Here is a 22,308-nt window from a genome sequence, read left to right as displayed (position 1 = left end):
ACAATTTAGTGTCCAGAATTATATTATCTTGGTTTTTAAATTATGAAGACTTTGATAATAATATGAGAGCATCGTCATTATTTTTATTTATTTTCTCCTTTGTGGATTTCTGCACAATATAACCTCCAGAACTCAGGAAGAAGGAAACTTGTCTTCTGTGTCCCTCCGCTACTGCGAAAGTGTGATGAATTGTTCCAGCCCTATATATATTAATGTTAAGGTTTCTTTACTCCAGTTTATTATAGTCTGACCTCCAACCCAGAGGTCAGCGAATCAGACTGATTAATTCAACTTCTTGGTCATTATTTCAAATGATAGTTCAGAAAGGGGGCATAATTGGTTATACTGCTATTCTCATTTAATTATACTTCATTGTTAAAAAATTAGGTTAGCAGTACTAAACGTACTACAGTGAAGGAAGACTCTACCAGATGTCCTGTTTTGAATGCTGTATAACGGACTTTCCCTCTTTCTCTCTTTTTTATTTTCAGAATATCAACACCTTTGAGAACAGAATGTTAATGCTTGATGGGATGCCGTCAGTCAGAGTCAAAACAGAGCTTTTGGAATCTGAACAAGGGGTAAGTTTCAATGACGCCCCACCCTCTTCTCTTTATGATAGTGGCAGTCATTTACAGGGCATATCGAAGTTTGCAGAACGGTTCCGATTTGCACTTGCCTGGCTTTTCTCTCTTGAGTAAAAATCACCAGAGACTGATTCTCATCCATTTGTGACTCAAATATTCCTAACCTGGAGAAGATAACTTCCTAAAATCAGGAAAGCACAGTGACCTTGTAACAACCATATGGTTTTATTTAAATTAGTGCATGTTTTGAAAAGCTATTAAAAAATTCAGAGCAAAGAGGGAAGTATTAAAAAATAAGATGGGACTATAAACTCCATGTCAAAATGGCTTCTTTCTTTCTTGGGAAATTACAGAGTACAGGTATGAGAATGTTACTGTTTGTTGGATTGATTTCCCTTTTGACATTTGTATTTACCCTTTTAAACTTCATGAGGGCTAGAGGATAGTTGAGGAAATACAGGTCAGTGAGTTTGAAATGTGCACAAAAGCAAAAAAAGGCTTACTTAAGGATACATAGCGAAATTGACAAATTAACTCATGGCTACTGAAAATATGAAGACTTAAGAACACATCTGTAAAAGGATGTGTGGGTGATTTTATCATTAACATTTGTAGCTTCGCAAGTTAAAATTATAAGGGCAGTATGACTGCAGCATTGGCTGACCATGTTTTGTATTGAAGTGAGAAAGCATTGCTCCTGTGCCTGGGTACACACTGCCTACCTATGCTGCTAACCTACCACCGCTGAGACGGTACAGATGACCGCAAAAAGTACATAAATTAGATACTTGATCTTATTCGTATAGCTCTTATTCAAAAAACGCAGAACATTGGCGATATTTTGTAAGTGAGCCATCAGAAGAAATTTCAAATATGAATAAAATTTCACTTATAAGAATCTGTGTGCATGTGGGACCCCATTCAAGGGGTTAGGATACTATTAAATGTTAAAAGGACTTGATAATGAGGAACTGAGGTCATGGATCCAGCTGGTAGCATGTAGAGGGTTTCTCCAATAACTTCCACATTCCTGAGCAATATAGGGCAGGGTGTATGGCATCCCAATGTATATTTCTCTTCCTCGCTCTAAGCCTGTGTCTGAAACAGACCCCCATCATGGGAGGGGATATCATTTCACCTTTATGTTCCGTGTTCGTTGTAGTAGCTGTGCAATGAACTTGGTGGGGTAAGTCAACCAATAACGCACCTTCCCAGTTCTGTGTATGACATGATGACTCACCTGGGCTCATCCTAAAACTTAGGCAGTGGAGCATCGTGAAAGAAAGACTGTGTGGCAGCTGTTAACATCATTTGTTCATTGTAGACAAAGCTTCGGAAGAAGTCATGTTCACCTGGATTTTCTAGCCTGATTCATCAAGTTAAACTCTCTGTTCTCCCAGCCAAGTAGTTTTTACCTTTGCTGTTTACCCTAACACAGGAAGGATTTGTTTTATTTCTTTGGAATTTCTGTTTTCTTAATCTAGGTGCATGAGCCAGTTTCATAAAATTTCCAAAACCCCCTCATGTAACACACCGCATAGACCGTAGCATCTCATTCACAGAGGATAACTTTTTTTCATTGTCGATGACAAAATGAAAAAGTGGCATATTGCACATTGTTGCTTTTTATTCCACAATATATTCTTCAACTTGAATAGCGGTAAAGGTACTCAAGTCATGTGTGTTGGAGGAGGGCAGAAAAGTACAGAAGGCAGTCAGAGACCGCTAGTCAGAGCCACGATGGTGCATTGTGGTCACTGGTTCTGGGAATGTTTGGTGACATCAGGATGTTTCTCTCTCCTTTATTATCAATTTATAGTTTTATGGTAAGTTTGAAAGATTGAGATGCACAGAAAACAAAAGCCAATAGTTCCAGAGGTTTTACAGTGTGAATAAGAACCTCAGGCCACATCATTTATGGAAAGTATTTCCTGCCCTTAAATAGAGACAGGAAAAATGGTAGGTTCATAGGTTTTACTTAATGCCTACTCATTAAAATCAATTTTTCCTTCTTGTGAATGGAGCTGATGTTAGTATTTTAACCCTAATTTAGATTATGTACATGGAAGGAAGGGAAAGAAAACCCTGATTTTAGTCTTTTCTTTAGTTTTGTATGTATTTCTTAAATATGTGGCAGATATAATTTCATTCTCTTTCACAGTAAAGCTTCAAGAGAAGCAGCCCACAGTGTTTAATGACCTAATTATTTATGGAAAACAATAATTTGTATTTAGTCATTTGCAATACTATACATCAGTTCTTCTTTAAAGTTAGAGTTAAATCTAGATTTTAGTGAACTTCACTCTTGGTCATTTTACTGGAGTTTTTAATTGGGGATAATGGGATGGGTAATATGCTGTATAATTTCAGAATCAGAACTCTTTTTAGATAAGGAATGTCAGTAGTCTAAAGATTTCTTTATTTCAATCTTACAGGATTCTTTATTTTTTTAACTTTTAAAAGTGTTTTCATTTATTTTTGAGACAGAGAGAGACAGAGCATGAGTGGGGGAGGGGCAGAGAGAGAAAGAGGGAGACACAGAGTCAGAAGCAGGCTCCAGGCTCTGAGCTGTCAGCACAGAGCCAGACGCGGGGCTCGAACCCGCAAACTGTGAGATCATAACCTGAGCCAAAGTTGGACGCTTAACTGACAGAGCCACCCAGGCGCCCCTCAGTCTTATAGGATTCTTTTCTCATTTACTGATAAAAGCTGGTTGAAGTTTGATTCTTTATAAGAAAATGTAAAACTTGGTGAAATGAAAATAGTCACACGTGTGATTATCGGCTTCTGAAAAGATGAGCTGTTAGTTACAATGGACACAAAGTTAGAGGAAACAATCCCCGAATCACAACGATGAATGAGAAAGCCTGAGCCGGATGCCAAGGATCGGATCCCATAATCACTCTGGAAAACCTACTTTTGAGGCTGTTTTTTAAGACATGACATTTAACATCTATCTCTTGGGGAAGAAAAGTTTAGTCTGCCATTCAGTCTCTAGGAGGCATCGCAAAGATACGCTATTTCACATGACATCCTGTTTCAGCGATTCACCACGAAGGCACGTATGCCCTTCTCCCCTTCTGGCTAAAAATAGTTCCTTAGGTCTTCCACTGTCAGCTGCTCTATACATCTCCCCCCACCCCTCCAAGGAATTCAGGACCCAATGACCACATTTCAGAGTGGGAAGACAGACTATGGACTGGGCCTAGGTCAGCCACTCTGCTTTCTCTCTTCTCTGAAAAGTTCTGGCTACCTTGCCTCATTCTCTTTAAGTGTGTGTGTTTTATAGTGTGCGGATGTGGTCAGATCTCTTCAGTCAGACTGTGAGCTCTTAGAGGACAAGAACTATTTCACGTATTTTTCGGGTAGGCCCTGGCACATGGTAAGTGCCAAGGAAATCCATGCTTTACTTATCCGGGCATTATAACTGGCATGGTGAAGAACTACGAGACCAGTCAAGAGCTTGTTATAAACCTGCTCTGCCTACTTCATCCAGTTGTTGTGAACAACAACAACAAAATTGGAAATACTGGCAACATACATACTCACTGGTGACATAGTCTTCACCTTGCAGCCACGTGCACTTGGATAGATAGAGGAGCATATTGACACCGACTGTCTGTGCCTTCCTTCTGTTTGGGATTCTAGGACTCCTGCATCCTTAGTTTTGTGACATCTGAGTAGATTATTATTGCAGGCTCTTGAAACGTGACTTCCGTGTTCTCCAGGCTTGTCGGTAATACAGCACACGCTGCTAAGCAGTCCATGGGAAGGGCATGTGCTCTTGTGATACACTTCAGGGGCACAGCAAGGAGTGTTGGAATGACTTTGACTGTGACCTTTGGTGCTTGTGTCCTGCTGTTACAAGAGCTTCCTGAATGCTGTCAGCCTTTGGATGTTCTAACATGTTACTAAGCAAAGGACTAAAGCAGGAAGAGGAGGACTGGAACGATTCCACCCAGAGATAAGGCAGTGGCAGAGAAAGGGTACTGCCTCAAAGACATAAAATGTGGTTTTGTTCCTGGCCTTGCAGCTTACCGGCTCGAATGGCATTGGGAAGTTACTTCTGATCTCTAGGCCTCTATGTCCTCATCTGTACAGTGGGGGTATTAGAAGCCTGCCCAGGATCCATCCGACATTGTCTGAGTCTGGTAACGGGCTAGGAGGGAGAGAAAGCATTTCCCATTATGAGTTGAACAATCCTACTACAGTATACTGCCATTATAGGAAGCTACCCGTTTGTGGAAGTAGAAATGCATAGACGGACAGACTGGAGTTCAGACGCTCAGTCAGCCAGGGGCCGGCGGTGTGGGTCCCGTTTGGTCTCCATCCACCTGTTTCTCCTCTTCTGGGAAGTGAAGTGAATCACCCAGCCTCATGAGAGCCTGCCTGCATGTAGTGGGTGTTGAATAAATGTTCTCCCTTTGAAGAAAAGCAGGAATAAAAAGGGTACCATTTCCTCAAATTTCAATAGTTGCCAATTCTCCTATCGTATTTAGTAGGGATTAAACATCTGAGTTAATTTATAATTTTAAAAGAACATTTAAGGGAAATCTCAAACTGGAACCCTTATTTTTTTATTTGAATTTTTATTTAAGCATATCTGGAGAAAAATTTCAAGATCTGATTAGATTTTATCATGTAAAAAAAAAAATGGAATAATGATGCCAGAAATCCATTAGTTTGTTAAGACAAAAAGATACCAAATTTTGGTGTGGCAGTGGTATTTGGCCACATTTTTTTAAAAAAGGAATTCTGAGTTTGTATACTTCAGAGATAACTTATTGATATATTTACAGGTGAGATGATTGGTTGTCTGGGATTTGCTGCAAACGAAATGGGAGAGCAGAATGGATGGGGAGAAAGATAAGACTGGCCAGGATTCAGTCATTATTGAAGCCGCACAACAGGGGGCTCGTGTAACCATTCTGCCTGATTTTGTGTATATTTGAAATTCTTGAAAGTAAATGTTTAAAAAGGAAAAGAAGCTCTCTAAATACAAATATAAAAATACATGGGTGCACAGGTATCAGAGGGAGACATGAGGGAAACATGCCTCACTCAGTTAGCCTCACTGTTTTCTGAGTCTGAGGGGAAGGAGCTGACCTGAGTCTCTCACCAACCACAGCAGTGCTAAAGCCTGTGGTTCCCCTCCCTTTTCCTTCCCTTGTAGAGGCCTGTGCAATTCTGACCTGCGCGCATGTAGGCAGAGTAGTGGCAAGAGTGGAGCAAAGAGAGAGAGAAAGACGTTCGGTGTTTTGCCAGTTTGAAGTACTCTAAGGGAGTCAGTGACTGGGCTGTAAAAAGACCCTGTGTGTTCCACTGGGGGACGAAGCCTAACACCTTTTTACGACGGGTGTGGAGTGGGGAAGGGTGCAGGTATGGCAGCAGACAGATTTAATTGTATTCTCCCTGGCTTCCTAAAAAAAAATGCCAGGCCAAAGATCCCTCTGAGCTCCCTAATTTTAGAGGCAGGACAGAAGGGAATAATGGCCCTTTTCCTAGCTTGCAATAACTTTTGCAAACCATTCTGCAGGACATTCATAATGAGGTGGTAAAGGCATTTCTGTAACACAAAGAACTGACTAGTACCATGAAGTCAGCTATATTGAGTTTTTGCTTGATGTTTCTCATTATTCCTCATCATCCCAGTACAAGGAGCTTAGAGCTAGTCAGGGCTCAATAAATAGTGATTCAGATGCTATTTATTGTAAGTGAGAGCCAGTGCCAGACTGTAGAATATTGAGAATTTTGAGACAGGTGCTATTTTGGAAAAGACCTCAATCTTTAGGCTTAATAAAGAAATAGAGACAGGTGCAGGTATTGTAGCCAGACGTACCCAACAGGCAGTTACATGAACATTTAGTAGCTTTAGAGAAAAGGAAAAAAAACAACAACCACCCAACAACAAAGCCTTTTCTTTACCTCAGTAAAGCATTATGTTTAATTTAACATAAAAGGTTTAATATGTATCTATGTGTAAAAGCTTAGTAAGACAGTGTTACTTTAATGACTTTATCAGAAGGAAAGAAAAGACATTATAAAAATGCCACTTGCGTTACCCTTTAACAGAGCCTCATTATTACCTCCCCTACTGGGGAACAGGAGCCAGCATAGCTAGTAAATTGGTGGACTTATCTTAGACATATGAATTTGCTTATCATTTAATATTTTCTGATGACCCACTGCTTGAGATCTTTTGATCTGTAGTGAAATCTTTGCATGTCGCTACCTGGCTTCAAAGAAAAACATGCAGGAGCTGTCTTCTTGCTAATACAAGAAGACCATTAAAAAAAAAAAAAAAAACAGGAAAGAATCTCTGTGCTTGCAAAACCCATTTTAAGGAAAAGCTATCCTCCACTAAAGAAGCAGTGTTGGACTGATTTTAATAATGTCAGAATGGCCAATAAATGTATTAATAGAAAGAATTGAAAATCAATGAGCTGTGATGGTAATTACAGATAGTACCCAAGGGAAATATAGCAGGCAGACAAATCCTTTCCCTTGGGGCCTGCCCTGGGCAAAGCTATGAAGTTGATAATTCTGCCCTCCTTCTTTCCCGTTAGCAATGTACTTTCTCCTTCAACTTAATTCTCCTCCACTCACAACCCAGACCCTCCCAACTCCCTCTGCTGTGATGGCTCATGCTACCCACAGATGACCCATTCTAACTGTAGTCTTCTTAATTGAGGAAAATGTAAAGTGCTATTCTCTCCAGGAGTTATTTGCATTTTTATAGGGTCAGTGCTTTGTAAAAAGGAACACTTCTTGAAGAGATTTCATGCTCTGAGTAATTTGGAAATTTTGATTTGGGGAAAATTAACCTCTCCAGAATATTTCGGTTTATGTTCTCCCCTGTGAACTAGTCTTTGTGGTAGAGTTTTTTGTTTGTTTGTTTGTTTGTTTGTTTTTTAAACAAAAAAAGGAAAATCTGGATCCTGAGGTAAGTGTTTCTCTTTACCTAGGTGTGTTTTCATGTGCTAACATTTGCATACTGATTCACTGTTTATAACTGTCAATATAGCTTATTTAACCCTTGGAGGACTTTTGCTTCTGACCATGAGGGATTAATTGCCATGGGAATTGACCTCTTACCATAAACAACTAGAAAACCAGACAAAAGGTATAAAATGTTTTTACATATTGAACAACAGGCAGATAAGGACTATGATCCTGGAGAGTAAGGCGGGAAAGGAGGTGAACTCTACTGGTGCATTAGCCTACAACCTAAGGGCAAAGCCGGAAGGAAGAGTCCAGATAGGGCCTAGCTGTCACTGTGTTAGGCGGGCAGTGATTGGGATTTGGGAGAGGTCAAGGCAAACTGGTTTTTGAGGGGAACAGTAATAGCGAGGGAGAAGTTGTACAGAGAGCTCTGGAGATCTTCAGAGTGGTCACCTTGATAGGGTTTGCCTAAGTAATGATCTACCTATGTGTGCAGGAGGACAAGGAAAGAATAAGGAAGGCAACAAAGTGGAACAGTTCTTAGAGCTCACATACAGTTCACACATACCCAGAATGGAGAGACCCCTTCATACATGAGGCATTTGGTAGAGGTCTCAGAAGGGTCACAGGTTAGTCATGGGGCTCAGTTAGTCCCACGGTAGTCTGGTCAGGGGCTTGCCATGATGGACACGAGAAGCAAATCCTGAAAGGGTCCAACTGATCTTCAAGTTACACAGTTGTGCCAGAACAAAATCCAGCACTGTAGAGAAAGACACAATAAGCTATAGTCTTCGATAATGTAAAAGTTGCATCATCTGGCATTTGATGATAATTGATTGGATTGAACAGTTAGAGAAAAAGACTAAGAAAATGAACAAAGCCTTAGTGACCTATGGAGCAATCTTAAGTAGTCTAACGTATGTACAATTGAACCGTCAGGATGGGGAAGGTCAGAAAAATTATTTGAAGAAATAATGGCCAGGCTGTGATTGTATAGTGGTTAGTACTCGGTGTTGTGAAGAAATAATGGCTGGACATTATCCAAATGTGATGAAAACACATAGATCTAAGAAGTTCAGTTAGCCCCAAGCCGAAAAAACCACGCCAAAGCACAAAATAATCAAATTGCTGAGAACAGGTCTTGAAGAATAGTCTTAAAAGCAGCCAGTGGAGAAAAGGAGAATGTGTATGTTGTAAATCCTAGAGCAACCACACACACGCACATACACACACACACAATAAAACAACCAAATATAGTTAATAAACCAATGGTGAAAATGAACTGGAAACATTTTTAAAACTACTCAGTTTTATCTGAATGAAGGCAGCAAAGAGGAAGGATGAACAAGGAACAGATAGGAGAAATAGAAAAAAAAAAGAGCAGGTTGGTACCTTTATTTAATTTTTAACGTTTATTTATTTTTGAGAGAGAGAGACAGAGGCAGAGACAGAGAATGAGAATGGAGGGGGCAGAGCGAGAATCCCAAGCAGGCTCCGGGCTCTGAGCTGTCAGCACAGCACCCTATGTGGGACTTGAACTCACGAGCCGTGAGATCATGGCATGATCTGCCAAAGTTGGATGCTCAACCGACTGAGCCACCCAGGTGCCCCAGCAAGTTGGTACATTTAAACACAGTATGTTGATAATTCTGTGAAATGGGAAGAGTTTAAGCACTCCCTTTAAAAGATAGATTGTCAGCTGGGAAATAAAAGCAAGTCCTAACTACATGCTCTCTGTAAGATGTTCTCCTTAAATATAAAGATACAGGTACACTGGGCGTAAAATGATGCAGTCAAGAATAGTCAAAATCGTGAAATAGAAAAGAAAATGGTGGTTGTCAGGGGTTTGGTGGTCGGGGCTATGGGCTGCTGTTTAATGGTGTAGTGTTTCAGTTTTGCAAGATGAAAAAAAGATCTGTTACAGAGTAATGTGAATGTGGTTAACACTACTGAGCTGCACATACAAAAATGGTTGAGAGTGAATTTTATATTATGTGTTCATTACCTCACTTAAAAATAAGTTTAAAAACCTGCAGAACTGAAAAAAAAAAAAAAAAAAAAAAAAAAAAACCAAAAACCTGTAGCACGGATGATTCATAACTATACCAGAGAGCTTATATGGATCACTGAACTGAGTGGCTGAAAGAAGACGTTGGCAGCAATGTTTCAAATGGCCTCATATGGGATGTGACTCTTTTAAAAACATACTTGTTATAGCAGCAGCCACTAGTGAGTAAATGGGCCTATTTTTACCTACAATGGCATACTTCTTAAATAAATGTTGGGTTTAATAACACCCTTCTTCTGACGCTGGAGGAAAAAGTTTTGTGTGAAACGTGAGGTCATTTGTGTGTAATTTGCCCTGCCTTAGTGATTGTGGGCCAGGCTTATCCTTCTGCAGATCAGACACTGGAATTCTTCTGTCTGATAACATTTTTATTATTAAAAAATTGAAATATGTGAAAAAAATCCTTTCAAGAAGAAAATGAAAGGCATGATCACGTTACCTTGAAATAACAGCCATTAATAGTTTAAAATATTTTCTTCCAGGAACGTGTAAGTCTCTACCAAACATTATCTTAAACAAAGTAAAAGCATAGAAAAAGATACGTATGTATAGACTAAGTCACAACAAAAACAAAACTGTGGTCCTGTATTAATATTAGACAAAATAGACTTCAGAACAAGGAATATAAATAACCAGGATAAAGTGGACCATTTCATAATGATATAGGAATCAATTTATTAAGAGGACATAACAGTTCTAAATACTTTTGTGCCTTAGTAAGCCCTTGGGTATATGTAATATCATCCCCATTCCTAAGGAAAATCGCACAGATGCTGTGTGTCAGGATCATACCACCAGTAGTAACAGAGATGGAACTGGAGTCTGTGTCTTGTAAATCAGAATCTTGTCACTATTGCAAGCTGTCTCTGTGGCTCAGTTTTCATAGCTATTGTAACTAGGACATTGGAAATGATCTGATCTAAAATAACTCCCACTATAATATTAATGTTTAACAAGGATTTAAGCAGATCTTACAGAAAATTTTAGTTCACGCCAATAAATGCAAATTTACCAAGAGAGATTCAGTGGCCATTCTAGTAGTCTACAGTAAGTATGAGCTTTCGGATGTCTCTTTTATCTTAATTGCATAGGATTAAAAAAATTTACTCTGTAACATGTTTTTATTTTAATATACAGTAATGTTTGCAGGGCTCCTGGGTGGCTCAGTCGGTTGAGTGTCTGACATCGGCTCAGGTCATGATCTCTTGGTCTGTGAGTTCGAGCCCCGCGTCGGGCTCTGTGCTGACAGCTCGGAGCCTGGAGCTTGCTTCGGATTCTGTGTCTCCCTCTCTCTCTGCCCCTCCCCCGCTCACACTCTGTCTCTCTCTCTCTCTCTCTCTGTCAAAAATAAATAAACATTAAAAAAAAATTTATTGTACAGTAATGTTCGCAAGCACATAACAATAGGTTAAAATGTACAAAAATATTCCCTGGTTATCAGATGGGCAAAGTTTTATTTCACTGTGTTCCTGTCAGTTTCAGAAATCTGATTGAGCAGAGCTGACACCACATAATCAGATTCACTTTCTAGAAAACTTCTCTGTCTCTGTCATAGTTTCTTAAGAACCCAGAATTTTATAAATATGTAACAACAGAAAGATGTCAAAGTCGCCTTTTTTTTTTTTTTTTTTTTTTTTTTTTTATTGCTTTACAAATTATGTCTTGCTACCAAGGTACATTCCAGCTGGTGGCAACTTTGATCAATTTAATATCTTCCTCCCTGGTCATGTCTCTGGCCTGTGGAAAAATGAATCTATCTCTGATCCACTGGTCAGTCCTTTTTCTTGTCTGGAGGGAATATTATCAGACGATTTTCTTAGTAAAAATAACCTATGTCTCGTCAGTCGTAAATGAACTCTGACGTTAAGATGACTGACTCCTGGTTCTTATGACCAATTCTGTTTCTGACTCTCAAACTTCAGTTTCATTGCTGTGGTTTTGTCCTAAATAATTATATATTTTTCAATAAAGCCAATAAGATGATGATTCATTCTTAAAGCCTATATTTGCTAAATAAGATAATCTTACTATTGTTTAAAATTAAGAGAAAGAATGTACTTATGTTCTTTTTTTTCGAAAACCTTAGTTGTATACTTTTTTCGTTTTCAGCTTGAAAGGAATTAGTACAATTGTAGGTTTAAAACCTCTGACCCTTTGTCTAAGTCAGCTGTAAGAAGGTAGAACAAGTCTCTTGGATCACTTCAGGTTTTATTATAAATGTCATATAAAGATGAATATTCAGAGGCGCCTGGGTGGCTCAGTCAGTTGAGCATCCAACTCTTGATTTTGACTCAGGTCATGATCCCAGGGTCGTGGGACTGAGCCCTGCATCAAGCTCCATGCTAAGTGTGGAGCCTGCTTGAGGTTCTTTCTCTCCCTCTCTTTTTCTCTCTTTCTCATTCTTGCTCCCCCTCAGTTTCTCTCCCCCACTCATGCACTCTCTCTGTCTCTCTCTCAAAAAATAAAAAATTTAAAAAGGATGAATATTCAGACATAGATCATCAATATATTAAATGTAGATCATCAGTATATTACTGTATTTACTAAAAAAACAAAGAAGCGAAGCATCTGAGGCAAAGTATTTTCTATGAACAGTGCAGTGGCTTCTGGCACATTTTAGGGACCTGACAGTTTGGACATTGTTTTTAGGCCCATACACTTGATCTTATCATGTACAAGATACATTTTCCCCATTAAATATTATACTCAATAAATTTTTTTTAATTTTTTTATTTTTTTATTTTTTTTAATTTATTTTTGAGACAGAGACAGACCATGAATGGGGGAGGGTCAGAGAGAGAGGGAGACACTGAATTTGAAACAGGCTCCAGGCTCTGAGCTGTCAGCACAGAGCCCGACGCGGGGCTCGAACTCACGGACCGCGAGATCGTGACCTGAGCCGAAGTCGGATGCTTAACCGACTGAGCCACCCAGGCGCCCCTAAATTTTTTTTTTTTAAAGTAAGCTCTTGAAATTTTTTTATGTAAGCTCTACCCCCATCCTGGGGCTTAAATTCATGACCCTGAGAGCCAGAGTCACATGCCAATTGAGCCAGCCAGGCGCCCAAGTAAAACCTTACTATTTTGTTGGAAATTTTAGTTTTTTACCTTAACTATTTTGCATGGGAAAATGATTTTCATATACATCATTATTAATATGATAAATGTCAATAATATGTCAAAACTCTTAACATCTACTGTTTTATCAAATCATAAGTTAGATATAAAGGCAGTTTTCTCTCTCTGTTCTCATTGCATGGCTGTCTGCTGTCATTTGTTCTCATATCCCTCCCACCAAATTATGTTTGCCACAGTGGCTTCTGATTTCCACATTGACATTCCATATACACATATCAGTGGAGATTTTACCTTCATCTGTCCTCCTTGGATTATTCTGGGGGTATATGTTCACATTTATGTGCGAGATTTTGAACTACAAAAATATTTCTGAGAAGGATGTGAAACATCCTATATTTAGTCACAGGAAGGGATATAGAATTCAGCTAGAATAAACGAAATTGTATACATAATGTCTAACATAGTGCTCTATGTTAAGTAAGCAGTAAAAAGCAACTGCTCTAGGGGCACCTGGGTAGCTCAATGAAGCATTCAACTCTTGATTTTGGCTCAGTTCATGATCCCATGGCTGTGAGATCGAGCCCTGCTTTGGGCTCTAGGCTGGCTGTGGAGGCTGCTTGAGAGTCTCTCTCTCCTTCTCTCTCTGCCCCTCCTGTTCTTCCCTGCTCACTCTCTCTAAAAAAAAAACCAAAAAACAAAAAAACCCATGACTCCTCTTGCAATTGTTATTGTAGTCTGAATTTCTTCTTAATTTAATGATAAAAGATAATATTTTATATATGTAAATTAAGATGCATGCCTAGTAAATTTGCATAGATCTTGAAAAAAAGACAATATTAGTTATGCTCCAAAGCTACACTGTTTCATAAGACTCTATTATCAATTAAAAATCATACTGTCAATCCATATGTTTACACAATAAAAATAATATATGTTGATATTGTTCTTATATACCTGCCTTTATCAAATTCGCATTTAAAAGTAAGCACCTGGGTGATCAGTCGGTTAAGCATCCGACTTGATTTTGGCTCAGGTCATGATCTCACTGAGTTCTAGTCCTGCATTGGGCTCTGCTCCTCACTGTCAGATTCTCTCTCTCTCTTTCTCTCTCTCTCTCTCTCTCTCTCTCTCTCTCTCTCTCTCTCTCTCCCCCTGTGTCTCTGACCCTCCCCTGCTTGCTCTCTCTCTCAAAAATAAATAAATAAACTTAAAAAAAATAAGTGTCTTTAGTTATTTATTCTTGGTCTTAACTCAGTGATACTGTATCCCATTGTATATAGCTAACTGCCTAAACATAAAGAGCTAAAAACACTTGTTACTGTAGAAAAACATTTGAAATATTATTCAGAAACATACCTGGCCATGATAGTTAAAGGAGTAATGGTTTAAAAATTGCTATTTTATAAAACAAAACGAAACTCTTTTCTAGTGAGTATTTATAAAGGATTTTATTTTAAGTTTCTGTTTCCACAAAGATAGTTACATTGCCAGCATTCGAAAGTCTCCATTGTCTTGGAAAATGATCCTTACAAAAATAATAAGAGAACTAGGAGGCAAAAAGAGTATACGATATATAATGTGGCTAGTTTCTTAAATTAGTATCTTTTGCTTTTTTTATATAGGAAAAATGACGCATATTGTTATGCTATAACATTGTGAAATAGTTGGGTGGGGGGGAAGTCACCAAGTAATTGATATCCCTAGTTTTTGAATTCCATAAATTATCGTCTTTATGCCCTGAAAAATGACTTGCTGTTTTAAGAGACCTGTGGCCTTTGTTAAAGGAGTAAATTGTTCCCAAATGAAGTGACGTTGTGCCTACATGATCTGACCCTGTTTTATGAAGCTGAAATTACTCACCAAGACTCAGCCCATTATCAGAATATGTATATTCTTTTGTGGTTGCTTGACATCTTTTGTTTATCATCTTGAATTTTTGCTAGTTTCCCCTCATTGTGATTCTAATCCCCCCAAAATAGCATCTTTAAAACCTAATGAAAACACCCCCTCCAGTGCTAGACTTTCTTAGAGCTAGGATACGACCGTTGGCCAGTCAGTTGCCCCACCCACTGGAGGGATGCAGAAAGTAGTGCAGGGCCGCCTGATTATGGCAGGACTGCTCTTTGGTAAGTGCAGGGGCAGGGATGCCTGGCTGTTTGGAGGAGGCTGTGACAGACGTTCTGGCGTCAAGCACTGGAAGACGGCAATAGTGGTATTTTCATTGGATGTGGCTTATGTGGTTTGGCTCTCCTCCGCCTGTATTGTTCCTTGCTACTGTAGGATTTAAGTATGGTTCTCTGACCTACCAAGAAGCTTTCTGGACCGATATTTAAAAATATACATATCTCCACTTAAACTAGTCAGAGTGTATTCTGTGGTTTACAACTGCTACAGTGAGGTATATACTCACTTTCCTGCTTTAAATATGCTGGGACTTAGCTCGGTAAGTCTCTGGTTAAGTGTGTGGACTCTGGAGCTACACTGGCTATATTTATGTTCTGGCTCTACCATTTTGTCTGTGACCTGGGCAAGCTACTTAATCTCTCTCTGTCTCAGTTTCCTTATCTATAAAATGGGGATGATAATAGTCCCTGCCTCATGGAGTTTCTGGGAAGATAAAAGAGTGAACATATGTAACAGTTTATTACCTGCTAGCTGTTGCTTCATCCTGATACCCTCTCTGTTCCTGTAGCTTATTTTGGTCGTGGTGCTGCCACACAACTCAGGACAGCATCTCCCTTCCATAAAGCATATTCCCATTGATCTCTCTCCTCTGCACTTGTATTTAATTAACCTGTAGTCACTACCCATCTCATGTAGCACTCAATTGAGTTCAAATTGCATTCTGCTTTCTTTTTTTTAAGTTTATGTATTAATTTTGAGAGAGAGAGAGAGAACATGCAGGGAAGGGGCAGGGAGAGGGGGAGAGAGAGAGAATCCAAGAAGACTTTGTGCTGTCAGGGCAGAGCCCAAAGCAGGGCTCGATCTCCCAAACCATGAGATCATGACCTGAGCCGAAATTAAGAGTTGGACACTTACCAACTCTGCCACCCAGGTGCCCCTAATTATCTGATTTCAAGCACATTCATTTGTGAATTCTGTCTCAAACCCCTGGATGGGGATGTAGGTCGGCAATAGCCTAACTGAAGGAGCCCCACAGTTTATTTGGAAGATGATTCTAATATTAAATATCCCAATAGGACTAGCTGTGGGGGGTAGCATTTAAGGACACTTCTATATGCATGTGTCTGGTCATTAATATCCTCTCATCTAATGCCTTTGGTAATCCTACAGTACTCCTCTCTACCAGTGAGGGCAGTTGTAATTAACAGTGGTTAAGTCACTTTTCCAAGATCACACTGCTTCTTATTGTCAGAACCAGCTGTGTTTGAACTAAAAAGAAAAAAAAAAAAGAAAGAAAAAATAGATTTTTTTCTGTGATAGTAAGCTGCCAGTTAACAAATGCTAGAAATAGCCTAGGTGAAGGAATCATGGGAAATCACTGCTTTTTGCAAGTCTTGAAGAATCATTTAATTCTCATGTTTCATGAAAAATTTCTTGAAATAATACCATCCATTGATTAGTTGACTGAGTCTGATTTGGTTAATGTAGCCTTACGTTTATTGGCGTTGGAAATGTATTTTCTTCTGCCTTCTTCAGAGTTCATAGTCTGAAGAAAAGTGGTGGCAAAGTACTATTTTGCATCTGTAACTATCCCCTGCATAATTCAGAGTACTTTATTGTGTGGTATCATTTGAGGTGTGCATAAATTTGGTGAGAAGATAGTAGTGACTACTGTGATCACCATTTTTTCATGTGAAAAATTGGCAACATAATAAGGCAATCACTTGCCTGGAGTCCAGAGATAAACAGTGGCAGGAAGGCCTGGCTCTCACAACTCTTAGCATTGAGCTAAAGGGTTTAACTGTATGCATATTTCAAGTGCTTTTATATGTCCTATATACACTTTAGGATGTTCAGTAGAGCTATGGACAGGCAAGATCCCCAGAAATCGTCACGGACTTAAGTGATATATGTTACTGGGACCAGGAAGTGCTGACCTGATGATACAGATGGAAATAGAACTGAGTCTTGATGAAAGAGTTTGGAGAGCAGTTATAGAGAAGGCGCAAAAAGACAGTCTTGGTTAGGTAGAGATAGTGTGGAAGGACATTGATCGGTCTGGGGCTTATCCTTGTTTAAACGGCCATCCGAGAGCAGATTTTTCAGAGTAAAAGAGAGTATAATTCATCCTTTTGTTGGGACAGCAGAGCTCCATTACTTGTAATATAAAGGAATAATGTTGGCCTATCCTTTTTTTGGGGGGGTGGTGATCCATTGTCTCTGGGGCTGTCCTCACTCTCAGCTGACATATTGGTGTGTCTCCTTTTTTCTCCCGCCTTCTCATTTGTGCTCTTCTCCACTTCTTGCTGTGGCACTGAATTTTCAAGGCTGTTCAGCTGTTCCATAGTTCATTTAGATACATTTGGGACTATTGATATTTGTTCACATAAAAGCTGTGTTATAGTTAAGTGGTTAGACATTTGAGTTTCATGCTTCACACCCTTTCAGATTCTTTATGTCATTTCATTTATCTAATATGATTTCATTGTAATTCTGTGTAACACTTTGGGAATAATCCGTGGGATTACTTTGGGCCCATTATTTTTATGGACCCGGAGAGTTATTTGAGTGCCGTTCTGTCATGTTCTCAGTTACAGTCTTAAAATGGTGCGTGAGTCTAGAGACACTCTTATTTTACTGAAATCATTCGGTACTGTAGATATGCAGTGAATTTAACCCGATTCTGCATAGCTACCACTACTTGGGTAATTCGAGCAGAGAAACAACATGTTCTTAAAAGTGAATCAATTGTTCTGTGTCTTCGATAAGTTAAAAGTGATTTCGTCTGATTAGTTTTGCAAAATAAGTTATCTTTGTATAACATCTTTCGTTCCTAGTTATTTGTTCACTCATTAAAAGAAAAAGTGAGCAAGGAGGGATATGGAACAGATATATACAAGACAGAACCCTGAAAGTATGAAGTTCTATGTATAATTCAAGTTTTAGGTTTTTACACTTTGTTATGCCCTCATGTGGCTTATCATTTAAAGCATTGGTCATGTGATACCTAAGTACCGTTTTAGGTCTTGTGAATATCCTTTGTGTGCTTCTGAGCATTTTCATGTGCATTATTATTTGATGTTTGTAATAAGTCAGTGAGGAGCTGGAATAGAACAAGTATTGTGAATGTCATTTTTCACACTGGAAAACTGAAAAATTAAGTTTTTACTCAGATGTAGTCTGGTTGGATAATTGTTTCTAAGGAATGGTCAGAGAATGCAGATGTTCTTGTTTGACCTTGATGATCAGATGGTGAACTAGGGGGAAGGTATTAATCACAGGACTTAGAAACCTGAGGTATGGAAAGCAGCACTTTTCCAAGTGTGATCTGCTGACCATGGCTGCAAAATCTCCTGGGCTCCTGCCTCAGACCTACCTAGTCAGAATCACTGGGAACATAGGGCACCTTGGTGGCTCAGTCGGTTAAGCATCCAACTTTAGCTCAGGTCATGATCTCGTGGTCAGTGAGTTCGAGTCCCGTGTGGGGCTCTGTGCTGACAGCTCAGAGCCTGGAGCCTGCTTCAGATTCCTTGTCTTCCTCTCTCTCTCTCTCTGCCCCTCCCCTGCTCACACTCTGTCTTTCTCTCTCTCAGAAATAAGTAAACATTGAAAAGAATTAAAACAAAACAAAACAAAAATGGGATGGGATGTTCCCATCTCTGGGAACAGGAAAAAGCAACCGGGGTGCAAAGCAGATCCCCTAGGCAATCCCCATGCTTCCCGCATTTTTAGAACTGGTACAGAGTGAGGTAATATGGGCTGTGGTTCGGTAGGTTCCTTTTAACTATGATTTCCAAGGTGCCACCATCTAACCTGCAGAACCTCCCTTCTGTCAGGGAGTGATGGAAGTCCTCATGTGGTGGCTGTGACCCTGTGGGACAGTTAGCCCTGGCTGATGAGCTGGGCTCTTCAGGGGAGTGCGTGGCGATGCAGTCTGAAGACATCCTAGCAGTTGTTAGTACCGAAAGTTGATTAGTAGATGCATGTGAATTCTGAGTAACACATAATTCCTTTAAAACTCAGTGAGAGTTGTGAGGAAATTACACAAGAAGTAGGGTCAGTGTAATACGGATAGTACATGGGCCCACTTTCTGCAGCAGCCTTCGGATTCCTGTGGAGCCCAGTGAATTCCCATTGTCAGGTGCGGTATTGTATTTTGAGTTCTAAGCCAATTACCATTGAATCGCGAGAAATGTACTTAACTCCACCTTTGAAGAAGTAGTTCACATTTTAGTCATTGACATTTTATTTTACCTCTTCTCTGCTAAGAGAGTGAATGACTCATTTAGAAGTTAAAAAATACTTGAACTGTTTAAAATATTGATGGTATAAGTGCCATAACTTAGAAGAGGAAGCATGAAAATTGGCATTTAAATGATGTCTCTAAAGATTCCACATCTTTTGTGCAGAATGAGAGTCGCTATAGGAGTAAAACGGTGGTGTCGTGTCGGGTTCCAAGTTCACCTCGGAAAGCATGGCAGCGGGGGCCGTGGGATGGGGGGTGCATAGAAAGCCGCCCTGCAGAGGGGGGGGTCTGGAGGGTCATAGTCACTCTGCACTGTCCTGGCTAGTCAGGAGCCCTAGCATGTGATTCCTCTAGGGGAGTCTTTCCTAATTACCAAAGAGGTGCCTATTCTAATTTTTTTTTTTTTCCAAGTTTGAACTGAAGGGTCTTTTGGGTTAGCTGAAGACTTCCACAACACCTGGGACGGTACATAAAGTAGGTTCTCAACAAATGCTGATTTCGTTTTAATTTACTCAGCCTGACTCGAAATCTGCGATTCTGTGTTTGTGTCTCTGTGACACAGTGTCATGGGCCTGCTCCATAACATCCTAATCGTGTCACCTCTGGCGTGGAGTGTGCCTCTCTCCTGACTGCATCCCACCCCCTTCCCTCCAACAAAACAGACGAACACATTTTAATATCTTTTTTTTTTTTTTACATTTATTTATTTTTGAGAGACAGAGAGAGACAGAGTACAAGTGGAGGAGGGGCAGAGAGAGAAGGAGACACAGAATCGAAAGCAGGCTGCAGGGCTCGGAGCTGTCAGCACAGAGCCCGACGCGGGGCTCGAACTCACAAACCGTGAGATCATGACCTGAGCCAAAGTCAGACGCTTAACTGACTGAGCCACCCAGGCGCCCCTAGACAAACACATTTTATAAGATCGGACAAGACTCCTGTCACCCCCTTCCTCTCTCTCACTACCCCCTTGTTTTCCAAAACCCAGTCTCTGATTTCTCGTGGTTTATCTGCCTTGGTCCTTCCTTGGCGATCAGAGATGTGCATATGTGAAAGTTGAATTATTGATTTAAAAATCAACTTAATTATCAACTTATTATTTCTGTTACTTCTAAATAATAGCCTAATTCGCTGTTTTACTTTGAATCTCTGGCAAGTGACTTTCTGTGTAGCCAGCATAAAACAGCCCTAACCCATGAACTCCCTTTGGAGATAGGGGATAACTGATGGGCTGTCTCCCTTAGTATTATCAAGCCATGCTGAAGTTTTCTTGAGGTGAGAGTGATGCTGCTGCTGTCCGGATTTTTAGGAAAAATAAAATCATTGAGGAAAACCCTGGCAAGGCCCTTGCTCATCAAATGCCTTAGAGCTTTTTACACAGTAGTCTAGCTTCTTGATTTTACTGGTCTTTTCTATGGATACAGAGATGGTAACCTCATCTTCAGTCCTGTGGTATACTTGAAATACACAAGTAGTGATCTATTTTTACAACAGGAGGATATCTGTAGGGTTTCCAACACAGACCGTTAAAGAAAAAAAAAATGCAAACACAACTTTGAACTTTACTTCATAGGTAAAAGCTTTCGGGCAAGGAAGGTCTGGTAAGAAACCATGAATTTGTGGCATATATAGAATATGAAGGTTTTATTCCTTGAAGGTATTACCAGTTTAAATGGAAAGCAATGCAGTTGAAACTGGATAATAAATTCATTCAGTTACATGGACACTAGGTACCAAAAAACAGCTCCATTCAATAGTCCAAATCTCTCAGATTCTTTGCACTCCTCAAAGCACAGGTCTTCCCTCTGGAAAAAAAAAACTTCATGCAGTTAAAAACATAATGCTATTTATTGGTCCTCCAGGCACATAATAGGAAGCCCACAGATTCTGAAGGTCCTCTTGTCTTTATAACTTGTGGGTGTGATAATAGAGGTTTTATATATATATAAGATATTATAATATAAATAATGTATAATATAATAATATACTTTATATATATTATGTATATGTATATATAATATATATATATTATATATATATATATATATATTTTTTTTTTTTTTTTTGATCCTTCCTCTGTCCTGAGGGTATGATATAGAGGACAGCTGATACACTGAGAGACATGGTATCCAGAAAGTTTACCTGATGGGTTTGCAATATGTGTGTTATTTAGTCTCTAGGGGAGATACTTCTAAAGTCCTTGAGTCACTTTAAAACTTTTCGAACTAGGAGGCACCTGGGTGGCTCAGTCGGTTAAGCATCTGACTTTAGCTCAGGTCATGATCTCAAGGTTCATGAGTTCAGGCCCCACATCCACCTCTCTGCTATCAGCAGAGACCCCACTTCAGATCCCCTGTCTCCCCATCTCTCTCTGCCCTTCCCCCACTGTCTCTCTGCCCTTCCCCCACTCACTCTCTCTCTCTCTCTCTCTCCCAAAAATAAATAAAACATTAAAAAAAAAGAACATATCCAAAAAGAAGGTATATTTAAAAAAATAAAACTTTTCAAGCTAAAAACGTGAATTTGTTAGGCGATACTATTGAATTGACAGACCAGGTCAGAACAGTATTCATTAACAGATACTTGCAGTCTTTTAGCATATACGGTTATGTTTGAGTCTTGCGACATTTGTAGTTGAGGAAATTAAGTTCCAGAATGTGTGTAAGTGTCCATCTGACATTAAAAGTTAGGAACGTTCCTTCTAGTAGGTAATGAAAAAATGGCTATCTTAAGCATATTTTTCATAGGAATGATACATATGAGATAGGCAAACGTACTAATGTGGAAGTATTCTGAGCCTCTCTCCTTCTTTTGCCAGCGTCTTTCTTGTCGTGGGCTGCTGTCCCACTGAATCTGGACTCTGGGAGAGAGATGACTTTTTGAGGATGGTGGCAGGGGTGGAAGTGAAGAAGCAGGAAATCTAGCATGTTCTAATTTGTTCTGGAGACGGTAGGGAACTGTTGCTCAATGAGAGAATAATTGATTTTGAAAGAGTGTGTGGGGATGGCAGTAGGAAGATGGAACCCAGGAACCGAAATAAGCTTTGGCAAGTTTGGGTGGAGAGGTAAAAAGTTTGGTGGGCGGGGAGGGATAGATCTGCCATGTTTCAGAGGTTGAAAATGGGGAAAAGGACATTTTAGAATGTAGATTGTGCATTACAGTCACATTTTAATTTTTTGTTGAGAGACTTGACTAAGTACCTGAGTTATTCATTGAATGCTGGTCTGGAATTTTCCTTGAATAACACATTGCTATGCCTGGTCCATA

General features: G+C 39.6%; 1 protein-coding gene across 9 annotated transcripts in view; it reads left to right on the top strand.

The window, feature by feature from the left end:
- Nucleotides 1-22,308, top strand: part of KLF12 (Kruppel like factor 12) — a 1,158,470-nt gene that overhangs the window by 916,654 nt on the left and 219,508 nt on the right. For 8 of the 9 annotated variants that reach the window (XM_042927869.1, XM_042927832.1, XM_042927842.1 and 5 more), the window contains one exon: nt 492-581. In XM_042927869.1, coding sequence (XP_042783803.1) covers nt 492-581 — 90 coding nt within the window. Of the gene's footprint in view, nt 1-491; nt 582-5,386; nt 5,530-22,308 lie in introns of those variants that run through there. The other variant, XM_042927909.1, reaches the window with a different exon arrangement.

Source organism: Panthera leo, chromosome A1 (genome assembly GCF_018350215.1).
Source record: "Panthera leo isolate Ple1 chromosome A1, P.leo_Ple1_pat1.1, whole genome shotgun sequence".
NCBI lineage: Eukaryota > Metazoa > Chordata > Mammalia > Carnivora > Felidae > Panthera > Panthera leo.
The sequence above is the reverse complement of the archived record's forward strand: the minus strand, read 5'-3'. Positions and strand labels throughout refer to the sequence as shown.